The sequence below is a fragment of the Sander lucioperca genome, chromosome 15 (genome assembly GCF_008315115.2).
Source record: "Sander lucioperca isolate FBNREF2018 chromosome 15, SLUC_FBN_1.2, whole genome shotgun sequence".
NCBI classification, from domain to species: domain Eukaryota; kingdom Metazoa; phylum Chordata; class Actinopteri; order Perciformes; family Percidae; genus Sander; species Sander lucioperca.
Genome location: NC_050187.1, coordinates 28,073,120 through 28,092,625, shown reverse-complemented (window position 1 = coordinate 28,092,625; position 19,506 = coordinate 28,073,120). Strand labels below are relative to the sequence as shown.

Below are 19,506 nucleotides of genomic sequence, written 5' to 3'. Positions count from 1 at the left end.
GCAGGAACTAGGGGTGCTGCAGCACCCCCTGTTAGCATACTGCGATGACAATAAAATGATAGCTTATAAATATCTCTGGTTGTTGTTTCTGTTCCACGACATTTTTATGTCATGTTTGGGGTGTGGGATGAAGAGAGGGATAATTTTAGTAATTTTAGTTCCACTTGTGCCTCTGTTTACAAGTGTCTACAGCTGGTACCGAAAGGTATGTCTTAGCTCTTCGCCGCCTGAAAACCTGGCTCCGTAGCACTATCACTCAGAGTAGACTTTCACACATGGCACTGCTTCACGTCCACAAAGACATTCTGGATGATCTGGATATTCAGGGTCTCATGGCAGAGTTTATCAGCCGAACTCCAGAACGCAAATCTACGTTTGGTGTACCGAAATCATCATTAGGTAGAGACATGGTGTCTTACATCTCTGCGTCTTTTTCCTGCCGCCGTGCAGGCCCAGATGGTAGCCTATATTTAGCCTAGTATGATTGTGATTTATGCATGCCTATTATAAAGAAACAAATAGTCTGTAACTTTTTAGAATTTGTCACATACTGTCGGAAAAGAAAGATTTTGCATAATCTGTTATTTTGTGGCACTTAGGCCTTTTTTTGGCCGTTATGCGGTCTATGAACACTTAATCTACTTATGGTTGTTTTAAAATAAACATACATTGTCATCTAGACAACCAATCCCCCACACCAGGACCCCCTGCCGAAAATGACTTCCCGCTCGTCTGGTTCAGACTGCCTGCGTCGACCGTCCGACGGTCCGGCAAAAACACAGGTCTTTCCATTCATTTTGAATGGGGACAGTGCATTTTGCCTGCGGCAGGGGTTGTCGGAGCGGGGGGCACACGCAAAAAAAACGCTGTGGGCCTGCGGCGAAAAGTTGAGTCACGTCACGCTGCGGTGGCCAATCGTGTAACCGACGATCAGACTTGTCGGTGTGTTTTGAGCTATGGTTTGAGGCGGTGTGAGAATCCCGTACAGTAAACGGGAAACATCACTGCCTTTATCGCTGCCACAAGAAAGTTTTAAAACACTACGAGGGTAAAAAACTAAACCCAAGCACTGAACTGCCCGGGAGTTGTTTAATAGCTGAATGTTTCCTGCAACAACAAAGCACTCGCTATGTTTCACTCGTCTCATTTCTTTCTCTCTCTCCTGTGAAATAAAGCTGCCTTCAAGTGCGGCCGGAAATGTCAAAATCTATTAACGATCTGAAGGAAGACAGTCATTTTGAAATATAAAGTCTACTTGTGATTTGTTGGGGGGTTTAAGAACACAATAGGACGTCACACAAATGGGCGGTTTCATTGACACTCCCCCTGCCGCAGCACCACCCTGCGGCAAAACGCCGGGTTGCTTTTTAAGGTGTGAATGCCCCATTATTGTGCTGAAAGAGACTTTGCTTGCCTCTTTGATCTTGAATTAGATAAGTAAGGCCATGAACTTTCTATCTAAATAAATCAACATGACAGCAATGCAGTCCCAGATTAGCTAAATATTGGCTCAGTCTTGATTGTGTGTTTTCTTTGACTGAGGACAAGGCTTTAAAGAACAGATTTAGAGAGTAACCCAGTCGTAATTCCTTCATTTTCGAGATATCTCCAGGTTGAACTCATATCTATATTTTTTCGTGACATGCAAAAGAGTAGCCATGTCTTAATTTGAACTACATCAAACTACCATGATTCTATCAGTTATTAATCCATGGCGTTTGACAGGACTGCATCACTCCAGTACCATCCTTTGACTGCCTCCCTTGTCTGTACTTTTAGTGCCACATCATGTGTAGCAAGAACTCACTAGCCTACGTTTACAGCCCTTGACACTGTATTTCAACAGCAAGTGTGAAACTGAAACCCAGTGCTGTCCAGCCTGTTTTGTTTTTGCCCCTTTGACATTTGCCTTCACCATAACAGGCTGCATCAGCTGAAATGTCACCACCCCCCCAAAAAATACCCCAGGAGGGCTTGGACTTACTGCACAGAACTCTTCAAAGGATATCCTGCCGTCTCCGTCCTTGTCTGCGTTGATAATGGTTTTGTCCACGATCTGCTGGAGCTGCGTGTCCTTCAGGTTGTTGCCTACCATCATCTTCAGCACCTGGAAGAGCTCGCCATTGGAAATGTAGCCGTCCTTGTCCATATCGTAGATCCTGAAAGCGACTGTGAGTGCAGGGTGTGGCACGAGGGAGGTGAGGAACAGAAGAGTGTAAATCAGTTACATAGCAACACCTACAGAGCACTTTGATGAATGAATCTCTGACGACTAGCTACCAGACTGACAGTAATGTTTGAAAGACTCGGCTACATCACAGGAGGCTTTACCTGCTGTCACTACCCGATGTGAGTCAAGCGCAGATATGAGTTGCGCATCTTTGCGACAATGACCAGATTTCGCGCAGATCTGTTTTGCTGTTAGCCACACAATAATGAGATAGGTACATTACATAGCAGTAATTTATTATTTAGCGTAAGGCATCACATTTTCACGGCATGATCCCTGATGTCAATTCTAGATTAGAGGCTGAAGTAGCCTACAAGAACCTGCTAACGAGAGACTTCCGTAATGTCAATACAATAAAAATGGACCTACATAACAAAGTTCATTCACTGCTGGTTAGCAATCAAACACAACAAAGGCTGTCACTTGAATGGCATTTTGAGCTAACGTTAGCAATCAAACAATCATAGATAACTAAAACGTTTTTGAAATGATTTCCATCTTCTGTTATTGTTTGTAATGAGAAAAGTTTATTATTTTATGGATTTCACAAATTTCAGTATGACACGGACGCGCTTGCAGCCCGATCCGGATCCCTTGGCGCAACTCACATCTGCACTCGACTCACATCGGGTAGTGACACCTGCTCTTAAACTTTGTCTTGAGCAAACCAAAACAACAAACCCTTATCAAACATGCTCTTGTTTGGCTTCCAGTTCCACTGGTTCCACTAGAAGCAGTGACATCTCAACTTTCTCCCAGCCTCTTTGTTTTGAGAGTGGTTGACTAGCTTTAATAGCACTGACAACTGGTAGAAACCTGGATAGAAAATTAATAATTGGATAGGATTTTTTTTTACTTCACTAGCCCTTAGCAGGTGATCCAAAAAGATAATTTTGTACAATGCTCAATGTTTACATTTTTCCCCAGGGGGAGTTTTTTTGTTATAGCAGTAGGGCAAGTTGAGACAAACAGAACAGGGGAGGCACAGGAGGCAAAGATCCGGCTGGTTTAAGTCCCTAAGCAGCAAAACAAGCAGATATATTTGGGGATAAGAGACCTTGAACCTGTAGTGCTACCATATGGTTTTAATGAAGAAGCAGCTTTACTTACACCGGAGTTTCTGTTCTTTGTCTCCCTTGACGCTGAACTGCGAGACTCCCTCGATGAACTCTGGGAGAGGATAACAACAATCAGCGCTGTGGGTTTTACAGCTAATCAGGCTTAAAGACTTCAATATCGCTGATGTTAAGATTATGGCAGCATTTGAATGTGGTGATTGCTGTACATGTTGATACTTGCTATGCATTACCAAGACAGAGCTGTAGAATATCATTCAAACCAACAAACACAAAACATGACCTGAAAGTCCATCTACAACTACGCAAGAAGATATCAGTGCATTTGAACTCTCTTCCCAAACTTTGCTTTGTTTTTTCTTCAATGTTATGACACTATTTAACTAGCATTTTTTAACTGACTTCCAAGAAGTAGGATCTATGGCAATACATATATAGATTCCCTGTTTTCCATTTCAGAAAGCACTTCTATTGTAATGAAGAGACGAGAGAGACTGCTGGGTGCAAAGAGGTAATTCCTCGTCATGTATTCAGTTCAGAAAGTGGATTTTCTTCACTACTCAAATGCTGTGTATTTGTTTATTGACATGGACCTGCCTTATATTGTTAGATAAAAAATAAACAAACAGAAGTCCCTGCAGCACAGACACATCAATACTGTATTAATATGAATCCTCATGCCCCCCACCATCTACCTACACTAAGTTCTTGCACAGGCTGATCTTTGTTTTGTTTTGGTGGTTGTTTAGCAAATGTATTAGTATGAAAAAATTGATAAAACTGGTTTTGCTGCACATTTTCTCCTAGTAGTTGCCGTTCTTTGGAGGGGTTTCTATTGTCTCATCGCAAAGCAGGTCTCTAGTAGAGAGTAACTTCTGTTTTTGGCTAGAGGGGTGTACATGACACATAGGAGTTTCCCTGTGATATTGTCTTGTGACTTCTGTCACACATATATGACAGGTAGTAACAATCACATTTTCACCACACACTTCATATTCAGCTCCAACATATCTGGTGGCCTCTGTATCTGATGCAACTATTTGTTGTTTGCTTGCAAGGTGGGCCAAGATTAGAGCCTAGATGCTAAATACCAACTCAAAACACTATTCACATACTAACCATTCCATGCGAGTTGGCTGGCTGCATTTAAAAATACGAGTAAAGATGAAGGCCTAAAAAGACGCCTTCTGATCAAATGAAAGCAATTACTGAGGCCTTATTTTTGTCAGATAAAAGACAAGTGAACCTCTGGGTGCTCTGCTAAAGCAACAGGATCATAAAAACTGTGAAAGTGGCACTCCAAAATTCAAACACTAAATTTAAAGTGAAGCAATTTTGATGAAGCCCTTCTGAAATATGATATAGTCAATTTGTACCAATGCCATACCAGCAGTGTTGTGGTATCTTTAGTTTATTGCTTACCTTTAAAGTCCACTTCTCCGTTCCCGTCTGTGTCGAATATGTCGATAACCCTCTGCACCAGCGGGTTCTGTTGAAGCTCCGGCAGCGACATGAACTCCTCCACGCTGAGCGAGCCGGAGTTATCTAGGTCGAGTTTCTTAAACCTCTTCCCTAGCCTCTTAATCTCATCAGCATCGACTGGACAAAGACAAAAAAAAAAGAGAAGAGGGAGAATATCCGGATCAGACATTTTACTGCAGACATTCAGCTACAGTATGTTCTCCTAGATCATCAGAATTGTAAGAAAACAAATCCTAAAGTGTGCAGGGGTCAGATGCATGGCGCCCTGACAGGCCCCTAAACTCAGAGCAGCCATATAGGGAGGTTTATACTACAAGAAGAAAACAGGAAATAGTTCAAAGTGAAAAATGAGCCTTGGTGCACTGTTTACTTGCAGCAACATTCTCCCAAGATGGATAACCAAAAACCCATACACTAAGCCAGTGGACATTTATCCAAAATATAAATATCCTTGCTAACATCTTCATGAACAGTAGTCATACATTTTAGTAGCAACCACTTGCAACTAGGTCAAGGACACCACTTCTGGACCAAGCTGCAGACCCACAGTACATTTTGTTCTGCTTCTTCTATAGAGACACCTCAAATGGGTGCAACTATTGAAAACACCAGCCAACCCTGGTACTACTCTGACAAAACAGGAAACGAGGGAAAGTTAGAGAAATAGGAGCTGAGCAGAACAGGTGGAGGAGAAGTAGTAACAGAGGAATTAGCAGAAAGAAAAATAGACAAAACGTTTGCATACATACAGCATTTGTTGTCTACTGATGCTTTTTTATAAGATGGTGTCTGTATCTTTCGTTCCCCTGCCATCAGAAACAACCCTAACTCCCTGGCCGGTACACTGAACAATGGCAAGGTGTAATCCAGAAGCAATAACAAAGTCAGTCGTTAATTACTACATAAACTCATTCACACGTAGCCACGTGATCCCATTGGCCAACCACAAACTACTACTTTGCCTGCTTTAATCTGGGATCCTACTGCAAATGACATGGGCTATCTATTAATCTTAACACATAGCTAACAGAGGGAAGGAGTGAAAGAAGGGTGTGACAGATTTATGAGGCTAAGAATTCAGTTCATTCTAGGTTTACTGACCTCCATGAGGACAGCCAGTTGAGGTAAACGATAGGAAAAGATAACATTGTAAGGTTGACTTATGATGTTAACTATAAAAGCACAGTGGCCCAGAGTGGGAAAAAAAGCTTAACGTTACAGATAAGAGCTGTACTGTAAAGTTCACATCATATCAGTTTTATCAAATTTATTTTACATTGACAAAAAAAGAAAATGTCACTTCACTTTTGTAGTAATGTTGGATTTTTTGCAGGCTCTGATATCTCCTACTTGTGTCAACACAGGCTGCAATCAAATCCATCATCAATCACAGGTAGTAAATTAAATGAAAACCTTAAATAAATGAATGGGGAAACATAACAAATGTATATTCTTCTATATGGGGTACGTGCGAGGTTCACTGAACGAACAAATGCTACAGTATGGCCTTCACAGTTACCAGATCTCAACCTAGTTGAAAACCTATGGGAGATTTTGGACGTAGACAGCGCTCTCCACCACCATCATCAAAACACCAAGTGAGGGAATATCTTTTGGAAGAACTGTGTTCATCCCTCAAGCAGAGTTCAGAGACGTGAGGCCTTCTGTTTCTACAGTGAGGAGTAATCAAAAAAACAACCAAAAAAAACCAAACAAATGTGTCGGTTTTATTCACACTGATACAATACAGTAAAGGAAACGTATGCACCCTATTTATATTTGGATCTGATTGCACATTTGGACAAGACAAACAAGTTGATACAATGTTATCCCATTGTTCACTTCTTATTGAGAGAGAGAGAGAGAGAAAATAGTATAATTAATATAAATCAATCTTAATGTTGTGTTAATGTTCATATAACTGTTGTGTACTGTCCTAATAGTTGAAGAAATTGTACTTTAAAGCTTTGGCAACATTGTTATTAAAACTTTCATGCCCCTTGAATTGAATTGAAAGAGAGAGAGGGTTGTGTTTTGGGTTTCAATGTTCGGAGATGCTATTCTACATCAGCTCGATGACTAATCAGAGTGAGTGTGGTGGAGGAGTAAGGGAGGAACGAGAAAGCGAGAAAGACAGAGATTGAGAAGTTGGGATGGACACAGTCACAGCAGGAGACTCTTGTATTGGTTGGTAAACTAAGAGCAGTATAACCTGTACAATCTGTAACTAAGCTGTACACGAGTTTCTGTCCTTGCAACATGGATATTATCAGTGTACACAGCGTTCAGTCAACATTGTGTCCAAACCAATGATCCTTTACATTTATTGTCCTTGGCAAATAAAACAGTTATGATTGAATGCTCCTCTACTGGACTGCTTTCAGTGTCTAATAGCGAAGCTGACAGGCAGTCACTTGTTAACAAAGAGTTGTATATGCTTAAAGGTGCTATAAAATCATTGAAGGGCATTGAGTGCACAAAAAACAAACCGTAGGGATATTATAGGCAGCAAACGTTTGACCTCGAACAGGTTTTGAACTTAGCACCCTTCTTTAAGCAGCCGCAAGCAAACAATGAATGAAGAGTGGGAGAATAAAGATTATGTCACTTCACCTCTTCTGGGAAATATAATAAAGCCATGAAGTCAAAAGTAAAATTTTCCAGGACAACACGTATTATGTACAAATACTCAGGAAAACTACATAGTAAAGACAGTCCCACAAAGGATGGTATATTTGTCATATGGTATAACATAAAGCAGATCACTTGCTTCTCAAATGCATATTTGCTGATTTTCTTAGTCTCCTTATGATAGCTGAATTGAATATATTTGTGTTGTGAGCAGTTGTTCAGCAAAACCAAGTAATTTGAATACGAACCCTAAAGGCCTCTTTACAATGTGGAGTCAAAATGGCGTAGATCTCGCCACCTCTGTTCAGGAGAAGACTGCAATTAGCGTCGCGACCACCACGCGCGAGTATAAATAGCTACAGCGCTCCCTTGACGTCACACTGGCGAGTATACCGGATGTCTAAGGCTATCGGACATCTTATTGGGCACATTTTCTTTTTAAACCAGATGATTAATGAATGAATGAATTGTGAAAAATTAGGCAAGTTCATCAATAATGAAAATGATTGCTAGTTGCAGCCCTGGTATAGTAAATACCTTGTAGTATATAGTAAAAGTATGTCAGAATAACTTGTCTTAGGGGTGCCCTGATAGCTCACCTGGTTGAGTGTGCGCCCCATGTACAGAGGCTCAGTTCTTACTGCGGCGGCCTGGGGTTCGATTCCACCTTGTGGCCCTTGGCTGCGTGTTATTTCCCCTCTCTTCCCTTTTCATGTCTTCAACTCTCCTCTAAAATAAAAGGCCTAAAATGGCCACAAAAATAATCCTAAAAAAAAAGAATAACTTGTTTTAAAGAAAACGCAAAACCAGGACGTTAAAGGGACGACAAATGAAGATTTAATTTCTTGGCCTTGTATGAGAGCAGCACACTGATGTTAAAGTAAGAACTTGAATTCAAGTATAACTCTAACTCATGTCTGTCTGCTGTGCAAGCACCTGGTAAAGAGAATTTGTTATACAAAAGCCTGTTGTTTTGCCCTGTGCATCAGTTAGAAACAGCCCTTCAGTACAATAGATGCTTGTTATACACATGTGTCTCATTTCCATGAGTTTTGCACACATTATGTAGATTTATTCTGAATGAGGTGTCGCTGGTTTACTGCTTTAGTTTTATGTTCCTGACAACTCCTGTTACATGTCTGTACACAATTACAAATGATACATGCAATAAGGTTACTGTGTCCACTAGGTGCAAGTTATCAGAGCAGAGTACAAGGCTCTGACACAAAACACTTTCTTATCAGCAGCCTCCCATTTCCTGATCACAGCAGATGACACCAGCTTGGCTCATAGCGGTTACGCCTGTGCGAGGGGCATCAAATGCTACAGATAATAACCATACTGTAGGACCTATATCAAAGCCACTATTAATTCAAGGGAGCTCAAGGCACAGCTAGATATATCTTGTTTTGAAGTGTGGTTATAAATGTATTTTAGGGTTCAGCTTCTTCCTGACACACCCACATTCTGCACGTGTGTGCAAAACCAACGGCACAGAACAACCGAGAGAGCAGCTCCCCCTTTTTGACAGCCAATAACTTTATAGTTAAAAAGCACTTGTCAACAAGTAATAGGGTTGCCTAATGAGGATAGAGGGGATAACTCGTGGACTTGAGTATGGAGAGTTTAACTTTGGCTCAAAAGGCTGAAATTGGAAAGAGAATAAATTCCTGTATAGTTCAACAGAACACAAAACACAACCCGGGTTTTGGGGCTTCATTGCCACTCTGGCTAAACATGCCAAATATGTAGAGCTGATAATAAATAAAGATAACCAATTCATCATTTAAGCTTAAAATGCCAAATTTTACCAGGTACCAGCTCCTCAAATGTAAATATTTGCTGTTTTTTTTTTGTAGTTGCCTATGATAGTAAACTTAATACTTTTGGGGTTATAGTGTTTTTTAGACCAAATGATTAATCAAATAATTGGCAGATGTATCAATAATAAAAATAACCATTAGTTGCAGCCCTAAAAATATGTATACACTCCTCATTCTGTAATGGAGAGCTCCTCTCCAAACAGCAGATGTTAATGTTAACCTTTCAAACCGGCTTCCTGTCGTAGTTTGAATTCCTTTTGTTGCTACACAGTCAGGTCAGCGGGATAAACTGGAGCACAGATGAAAAATCGCTCTGACATTTCCAACACATAATAAACTTTGGTGCAGTCGCTGAGCAGGGAAATTCTGAACACTGTGCCCAGATCCCTTTCTGCTTTCTGGAGCTGCCAAGTGAGTAGGTGCATGTATTATTCATGCTAGCGAGGACAACAGCTTTCTCACAGTCCGAGTCCGTTTCCCGGTCTCGACCCAACAACTCCCACGTCTGCCAGCATCACAGACAGACGTGGCTCCCAGCTGAGCCAAATAAAACTCATGATTAAGACGATGATGCAGTACTTTTACTACAGCAGTTAGTTTAATTGACTTGTCCAACATATGGCTCTTCCTGAAAACGGTTACAGACAAGAGGCAGAGAGTTCTGCATCGTATCACAGCTGGAGGTTTATGGCTTCACAGAAAACACCCAATAAACTAATAAGGTTCTCTGATTTAACTATCATTATCTCATGCTCTTATGCAAACTATTTCCAGTGAGTGCAGTAAAATAATCTTAAATCCTTCTAGATTACCAGCTGTACAAGCACTGACTGCCATCCTCCTTTACAGTAGCCAGAATCTCAAAATGTGGTACGATGACAGGTATCGAAAAACTGTCCAACAAATAAGATACTAGCGAGTCTTGGTTTGCTTGCAGGAGGAAGAACAGAATCAAATACAAAACTGGAACAAAGGGTCACAGGTGTGGGCAAAAATATGAGAGCCAGTGAGAATAGCTATGAAATGTTCTTTTTTTTTATTTTTTTTTTTTTAATCACAACAACACCTGTACATACAATTAAAGATGGGAGGAAAAATTACCTTTGCAGAAAAATTGACTGCGATCACATGAAATATTTAATATTGTAAATGTCCTGCCTGGTTTGGCATGTTTCTGCAAATCTTTCTTGTTTCTACATTTAAAAACACAGGATGTTGTGGAAGGATTTGATATGAAAGTTTGAAACTAGGTGGCATAAAACCTGCGAAACCTGTTGCTGTTGCTGATCGCTAAACTGCTCCATGACCTCCGCTTGCTTTGGAGGAGACAAACGTGTTTTTGACCATCGGAGCGTCGGACCATAGCCTGCATTTTTTAGCCTTTGGCAGCAGAGACAGCTGCAATGACGTGGGCGATGTTGCAAACTGACACTCAAATGCACACCCGTGTCCCGTGTGGCTAGTTAGAATATGGATGAAGGTACAGTAGAGCTGCAGGTTTTACATGATGGAGGATTTGGCTAGATCAACCCAAAACCTATGATCACATTTTGTATGCTGGATAATACACCTAGGAATTGCATTCAATGGAACATTCAAGGGGAAAAACTACTGCCTACTGGATGTGAAATAAACGGTTTTCGAATAGGGCTGCACAGTCACAGAGGCTCCTCACACTGCTATGCTAATGAGCAGCTCGGAGGGAGACCCAATGTAACTGTGAGATGATTATGATAATCTCATATACTCCACCACAGAACACACACACACACTCACTTTCATAAGCACTGCATGCACCCTCAACTGTGTTACTAGGCAACTGAAACGCGTTAACCCCAAAGTAACACACACACACTTCATCAGAACATGCATATGTAGAGGTCATCAGCTTTTGAGTGCACACAGGAGGCTCACACTATGTCTGTCACACACACATAAGCATCAATTAACATAAATAAATACAGCAGTGGTTAGCCAATTGGCCCTCCTTCTGGTCCATAGCTTGTCCTGCATGTCCACCCATACTGTTATTAATTAAATTCTTTGGCTGTATATTGAAAGCAATGTGGAAATGCATGCCAAAAATGGCTGAATTTTAGATCAACTACCAGCAAATTTCAATATCAATACCAGTGTTTTAACAATTGTGTGCAAGCTGTCAACAACCTCATTTATGGACAGCATCTCAGATCGCGCACACTAAATATTCTGCTTCATCCTGCAACATGACTGGTACCACAGTTAACAGCTAGCTCAAGCTAAACATTAAACAGCAGCACAGCTGTGTGAACAATAAATCAGCTAAGTGCAACTGGCTTTTCCTCCCCATTAGTGTTCAATTATAAAACTGAATGTTCCCAAAATGACAGTAATGAATTTGTCCTCTTAAGCACGCTCAACCCTCAAACAGTTCACTCTGCACATGAATAGAGACATATGATTGCATTAACCCAGCGAACCGGCATGTTGCTGATGATTACAGCCTAGATACCTGCTGTGTATAGCTCCCCAAACACACAAGATAAGGTGTGAGGGTGGGTAAACATGAGAAGGTTACATGCACAGCTCAGTAATTACATGAGTGTGACACATGACACTTTGTAAATTAACATAATGAGGTTGTACTGAGCCAATGATGGTGGAGGACACACACACAATCAGACACACGCACACACACACACACACACACACACACACACACACACACACACACACACACACACACACACCCTCTCTCCCATACAGCTGAGTACAGTACAGGACTCGGTGCATTAGGATGATTGCTTTGGCTGCTCTGATAATGTACAGCTCACTGGACCAAACTAAGGAGGACGAAGCAGGGCAGCGCACTGAGGGTGTATATTTATAGCTGTGCCGTCATCAGAAAACCCCCAACTCCCCCCCACCAACAGAGGCTGTGTCTCTCGCCCTTAGGGATACCCCTAGCAAAAAGGAACTCCGCCGAGCAGCGCGCCGTTTATTTTGGGCGGCTACAGGCAGACCTGCGATGGTTTCAGGCTCACTGCTGCGTTTCTCTGTGGGAGCATGATGCGTTGAGGGTGTTGTGTGTGTGTGTGTGTTTGTTTGTGTGTGTGAGAGAGAGGGGGGGGGGGTGCAGAGAGTGGCAGAAGAAAGTGCACTTTCATATTACATATTACACATTTACACACTAGCAATATGTATATGCATAGAGTTGTGTAGGTGTCTGTCTGTGTGGTTTGCGTCTAATAATGCACGCACCCTCAAGTAGGCCATTGAATTTTGCCTGAAGCTCGGTTGACACAGCAGCAGTGAGACACTGCATTGACAAGAGGATACAGGCCTTATTATAATTCATCCGCCAGCATCGACTAATGACCTTACTCCACAATCCATCTTATCGGAGCGATTATTAGAGACAAGCAACTTGTTGAAGAGACTTGTTGAACTTATGGACATCAACAAACAGAGATATGAACTGTCTGATGGCAGGTACAGGTGAGTGGTTGTTAGACTTGTTGGTTTACGTATTACTGATGGCAGTAAGGTTGCAGCAGGGTTAATCTACTGTATCTGACAAGCAGGACAGAGCTAATTTCTTCACAGCCAATGCCTGCCTGTCCAAGCACTTGATGGGCTGAACAGCTGCTCAGTTGGTGGAGGTTGAGAGAGACAGAGGGGGAAAGCTAAAGAGACCAAGAGAAAGAGGGGGACGAAAAAATCAATCACAGAAAGAAAATCTAGGAGACAAGAGTACGTTTCATTGCCATTATGAAACTTTTTCCAAAATCCTGTGTAATCGGAAAAGAAAAAAGTCATCCTTGCAGTTAGTAGTAGTAGTGTCTACATGCTTATATGCATGCATTCAATATGTAAATGATGCACTTTTAGTCTAGTAATGTATCCTAAGTTTGTCTATTGATTTAGTAACTGCTTAGTTTGATATTAAAAAAAAGAAAATGCTCTAAATTGCAGAAAAAACAAATCACGTAATTTTAAATTCTAGCAGAACTTTTATCCCTCATACACAACTCTCTCATTTTACCTGCTGCACTGTTTGATCAAGATTATAGCTCATAATTGGCCTTCACGTTTGGAGAATAAATATATTTTACAGCATGTCTGCTTCTTGCAACTCTTTAACCATGGCACCAAAAATATCAACCACTCATCTCGTAGCCCTGATGTGAAAATAATAATTAATGTGCGACTCTGGTTCTGAGATGAGGTTAATCTTAACAGTGACATGGTCCCTGAAGTACACCTACACTACAGAAGGACCTGTCGCTGTCTCAGTGCTCATTAAACACGAGCAGCAGCGGATCCATTTTAGCCAACAACCTCATGATGTGAAAGGTGCCATTTGCACCAAAGCGTGCAGTGAGGGGTGGGAGTCATATCCTCAGTTCTCCTCCCCCTTCTGAAAGGTCAGGAGCTCACATCATGTAAGCATAACCAAGAACATAACAAGAGTTGGATTCCAATATGACATCTTCACAATTTCACAAACATTGAAACCCCAACATGAAAATGCATGAAAAACAAAATAACAAATACAATAAGTGCATAGATAAAATTACCAGATGATAATATCCTTTTTCATCAGAGGCACCATTTCACACAGCCCTGAGCCCTGTACAACTGGAACAAGCAAATATTTAAAATACTTACAATGTGAGCACATCTCCAGGGGGAAACTGGCTTCATTTCCCTGAAGAAAGAGAGAAACGGAGGTGTCAGCTGATGTTCTAACTGGAGACGTCACATAAGTACAGGAACAACCTCAAATTATTTGCAATATATTTGGAGTTTCAGTCAAAACCTATTACATCTATTGAGTTTATTTAAGATGAACTGGCATTTTTCTGTATTCATGAAACTTTTTTGCCTGATAAAATCAGGCAGTATGTTGGTTGTCAGTATGGACTGTACTTATATAGTGCCTTTCTACCTTGCTGGACAAAGCAATTTGCTTCATTTGCCCATTCACACACACATTCATACACCAATGGTGGCGGAGCTGGCTTGCCCATCGGAAGCAAGTTGAGGTTCAGTGTCTTGCTCAAGGATACTCATGCGGACAGCAGGGGATGAACCACGGGGATCAACCATGTGATTTAGTGATGCCCTGCTCTACTGTACCTCCTGAGCCACAGCCGTCCCCAGATGTGATTTTATGAAATTGTCTAGGGAATTTTAAGCTAATTTTTCCAAGTTCCATCAACTGGTTTGGAGAAAGAAAAACTAGGCAGCGTAGTTTCATCAGAAGTTGGCGCTATAGGCTACGCATGGCTGTTATCCACCAGTAAACAGAGTAGAAGTAGTAAAGGTTGCGAACCGGAAACAGAACAAGTCGCCTTGGCAATCTAACCGCATCTAACCCATCTACTAGGATGCGGTTCTACGTCTTCAGGAATGTGGTTCAATTGGGAAAGTTTTAATTGTTCTTTCATGTCAGTTATTGTTGGCCATGTTTCATGCTGTCCGGGATGTGGAAGATTTCCATTCAGCTTTTCTATATTCCGAATGCGCTGTATACATGTCCAAACAATGCCTTTAAAACCTGAATAATACCGGAATATCCCACGTCTTAATCGACAAAAAGCTATATTCGGAAAAAGGCCTTATTTCAGAATATCCAACCCGAATATGCTGTTTACATGACCTGTATCAAATTTGGAATATTGTCATATTCGGAATACTATTGGAATATTGGTGTGCATGTAAAGGTACTGACTGTCTGGTATTGGCTCATGTTCAGCAGTCACATCCGCATCTCATCCCATCAAACACTGCAGTGTCCGCTGAGCCTGAGTCTGATTGCTGGCAGAGTGAGGCTGAGCGTTCACATGGGAGCCAGTGAGGAGTCCCTGTTGCAGAGAGGTGGGGGCGACGAGATGGGGATCCTACAGCTGAGAGAGAGATGCTCCCTGCCAGCAAGCAATCAACCAGTTCTGTCCTGCAGCTCCATCAAGGAACACCAAACTGAGACTGTGTTCGGCAAACTGGACATGGAGCCCAGAGGTTGACTACATGTAGTGTCCAGAATAACAGCTACCTAACTGAAGTTGGATTAAAAAAACCCTTGAGTATAATTTGTATGTGAAAATCGTGTATGTCAAATTAGTAGAAACAATGCCGTCTGCGGCGTCTTTATTGATGCTTTGAGAATGCGCATAACGTAACCTAAACAAACTAGAGCGGATGTTTGATTGTATGAGTTCAAGGAGATGGATTGTGATATTTGACAATAACAGCAAGCAGAGTTGAAGTTATGCTGCAGCCTGAAAGGATTTTTACATAATCTTTCTTTACAAATTTGTATATAGTACAAAAGCCAGAGATTTGGTTTGCTTTTTTGCCAGTGTGAATGCAACAAAAACAACTTTTCCGCTGTTGTTAAAACTCAAGAAATCTGCAAAGAAGACCAACATATTAGTAATGCATTATGATAGATAACAGCTACTCTTTTTTTTGCTGGCAGTGACAAACAGATACAAATAGATACACTATACACACTGAACTGGTTGAAAAAAGCTAGTTATGTCATCTACTGGTTTATCGCCGTGCTGCCATACAACAGCAGACTTACCTCAGAGAGGTTGTGGTATTTTAAGAGCAGTGAGGAGAAAGAGGTGACACAGGATTAGCCAGGAGAGTGACTTAGCATTTGACACCCTGTCAGGCAGAGCAGAGTCAGCCGCTAGTGCAGTGATCAGAATTTGACATATACATGTTTTGTCTCTGTGGAACTTTGTGGAGTTGACTGTGGCTGAGCGTTGCCAGTTTAAGGGATTGAATTCCAGTGTAGCTCAGTGTGTAGTGCATGACTCCAGCATTACTGGGGTTGGGTGTCCTATTGCCTGTGTGGCTCAGAGGGTAATAGTGACAATGTAATACTTTATTGATCCCTGCAGGGAAAAGTCCTTTTGTTTGCTCAGCTACACAGAGCGTGCTCTACTACAGCTGTAGAGAAACAGTGACTTGCTAAAGGACACCAGGATTTTGGATTGAAGGCCTTGAACAAGCGTCCTCACATTCAAGGACAGACTCTCAACGCACCCTCACCATGCTACGTGAGAATTAGGTTGTTGTTCACACCTTTATTTTGGTTCAGGTCACCAAAGAAAACCAGGTCAGGACTAAAGAAAAATAATAATGATTAACTGTTGCCTTTTGGTGCATGGCCATAAGGTACCATAGTAACTTTTTGCAACTGAACCAAGAGTTATAATAATTAAAAACACAGGAACCATCAGTGCTACTAGGGCAGCATCTTGGCTGGTGGCCATGAATGGGTCATGCATGTGGAAGGGGGCTTATGTCACACATCCAGAAACAGAAGAAAAGGACACTAGGAGTCATGCAAATGAAATAGTTGATAAGCAGACAAATTGGGAAAATCTGTTTGATTTCACATGTCAAAGCTAACCACAAATGAACAGCACCAGCAGCTGTGGCTCAGGTGGTAGAGTGGTCGCCTGCCAATTGGAAGGTTGGTGGTTCAATTCCTGGCCCTGCAGTCCCGTGTCGAAGTGTCCTTGAGCAAGACACTGAACCTCGAATTGCTCCCGATGCTGCACCATCGGTGTGCGCAAATGCGTGTGAATGTTTATCTGATGAGCAGGTGGCAACTTGTATGGCAGCCTCGGCCACAGTGTGTGAATGGTTCCTGTACGATGTGAAAGCGCTCTGAGTAGTCGTAAAGACTAGAAAAGCATTATTATAAATACAGTCCAATTCCCAGAAATCACCTTTAGGTAGACCCGATACTCTTGTCGATGCAGTTGTCCAAAAGAATTTGAATGACAACAAAAACAGACCGGGTTAAACAAACAACGTCCGCCAGAATTCATTTAAACTACATTGAACAGGTTTCATAACCTCTGTATGATGACCAATATAATAAATGTATGCAGCTCTGGCACTGCAACATGTCTAACAAAAACCAAATAATTAGTTATAAAGCTGTCAGACTAGGATTGAACACACCAGGTAGTGTTGAGGAAGGACTGCAAGTGCTTTCTTTTCTGTAGTTGACAAGTCAGTGGGTGGTCTACAGGACAAATCTATTTGTCACTTTTGACAAAACTCAGCATAAGCTAATCATGCGTTGAGTCAAATAAGAATAAAATAAACCAATTGCAATAACTTACTATGACAAACAAAGAACAAACTGGGAGTTGTAACTCATGCAAATGTATTTTCTCAAAAGAACAGGTAGGCTAATGTGTTTTTGAAGAGAGGAAAAGAGAAAGTATATGTGCATCCAAATGAATGGTTTCAAAGCATTTCAAAACATTTGTTTTCAGTATTGGTGAAATATTATGATAAATGTATCTTAGCTTACAAAGGTGAAAAAAAAACACCTAAACAAAATGGTGGGTAAATGCTGGGTGGGCTTACTCTCAGCTACATCTGTGATGTCCATTGTGGTTTAAGTGCTAGCCATAGGGCCCCTGGAGGTAAAAATACTTACAGCAAAGCAGATTTGGTGTTGAGGATTAATGGTTTACTAACTAAGGCCTGCCTTAGGTAACTGGTACGGTTAACGTTGGGTCAGGAGTAACTCTTGTCAGCTCAGCTGTCCCTTTAAATAAATGCATGAAGCATATCCGGGATGATTATAAAAACACAGAAAAGGAGGTGATCAAAGTGAAAAAGCATCTTGGGTGTACAGAGAGAAATAGAGAGCAGAAAGAGACTCATGTTGTCTCATCAATAATGCATGCTACATTCAGAATCAATTAGGGCTTAGCACACAAAACACGTTTTGTATAATGAAGAGTCAGGCATCGCCGCTAGTGGTTTAGCAGCAACGCTATGGCCAACCCCAAAACACAGCTAATTATAGACCCAGTCATAACATTAAAACAGACTGGGCAGTACCGTACATGTGGCTGCAGACTTGGGGGCTTGCCTGAGGCATTTTTGGCAGGACATGAGAATGTATTCTGCTCTCACTCTACAAGAAGCAAAATCAAATGAGCAAATTAATATTTGGTTAGTAGTAAGTCATCCTTTCATCATTGCTTGCTCACTATACTGGAGTAAAACGTTTAAATCCTTACCTCTTTCCATTTCCTGTTTATATTTAATTTCTTAAATTAAATTTTTTTTTGGAGTAGCTTAAGTTTTCATAACTGCACAGGCATAAAAGAGATCCGATTAGTATGACACAAACCCATCATATAGTCAGTCACGTTCATTACTGTTAAGATGATGACTCCTTGAAAACCAAAAAAGATTTCTCATTTAACCTTTATGCTGTGCACGAATGCTCTTTTTTTTTTATCCACACACACACACACACACACACACACACACACACACACACACACACACACACACACACACACACACACACACACACACACACCTGGAGGCTGCCTTATGTGCAGTTTGGGGGTTTAGTGCTTTGGTGAAGGGCACAGCAGTGGCACGAGGCATCAGCAAACGCTATTCATTGACTTCCCTGGCCAAATGTGATCGGACAAGCAACCTTTTCATAAAGAGCCTGCTTTGCTAACTTTTCGGCCGCTGTACATTTGCACACTTCACCCACTCATTTTACAGATAAATATCAGAATGAAGTAATGACATGAAAAACTTGAAGTTTGAAATTGCCCACCGTGGCTAAGAACAAAATAAATCCAATACAAAATCTGATACACAAAGGTATCAATGCAACACTCAAGGTATTGCATATCATGTAGACATTTTAACACTGTGGTGCCCTCTGAGTGCAGTCAGTGCAACCTAGAGCATGCTGGAATGGGGCGATGACATGCATAAATCCTAAAAACGAATAAATGCTGCAGTGTCTGCACTAGGGCAATTAGCACAATGCAGAAAATGCAATAACAGAGCAGAGGCATGCATCATTCCCTGAATCCCATCTGTGGTGCCTTAGATATTGTACACGATGGATGGACTGATGGAAACACTGAACTACATCATGAGGACAAACATCAGTATCAGCCTCAAACATCTGCAACGCACCTGGGTGTGTATTTATATGTACTATAACACTGTTTGTATCAATATGTCTCTGTGTCAATGCCAATAAGTCAAATGTGTAGGTTTATCGTACCTGACCATTAAAACAAAATCTGTGAACTCGATATACATCTGGTGGAACAAAACCCGGCTGAGTGTGTCAAGAGGCAATGATGTTGTCTTATGACTGTATGTAAGCCAATGTCTATCAAAACAATTCTTACTTTAAATAGGAAGCACATTATAGGTGTCTTTAGACAAAATGCCTCATTAAGCTGCTTGCTGT

At 41.3% G+C, this 19,506-nt stretch overlaps 1 protein-coding gene and 1 long non-coding RNA gene across 2 annotated transcripts in view; one reads left to right on the top strand and one right to left on the bottom strand.

Annotated features, from left to right (window-relative positions):
- Window positions 1-19,506, bottom strand: part of ppp3r1a (protein phosphatase 3, regulatory subunit B, alpha a) — a 29,210-nt gene that overhangs the window by 5,554 nt on the left and 4,150 nt on the right. The window contains exons 2-5 of the mRNA XM_031316168.2: window positions 13,893-13,932; window positions 4,729-4,905; window positions 3,341-3,400; window positions 1,985-2,169 (exon numbers count right to left, since the gene is read on the bottom strand). Of these exons, the coding sequence (XP_031172028.1) occupies window positions 1,985-2,169; window positions 3,341-3,400; window positions 4,729-4,905; window positions 13,893-13,932 (462 nt within the window). The remainder of the gene's footprint in view (window positions 1-1,984; window positions 2,170-3,340; window positions 3,401-4,728; window positions 4,906-13,892; window positions 13,933-19,506) is intronic.
- On the top strand, window positions 1,221-14,749 carry LOC118493272. Its single transcript, XR_004895277.1, has 3 exons — window positions 1,221-1,231; window positions 3,425-3,428; window positions 14,470-14,749. It is a non-coding gene; the product is annotated as an uncharacterized LOC118493272 (long non-coding RNA).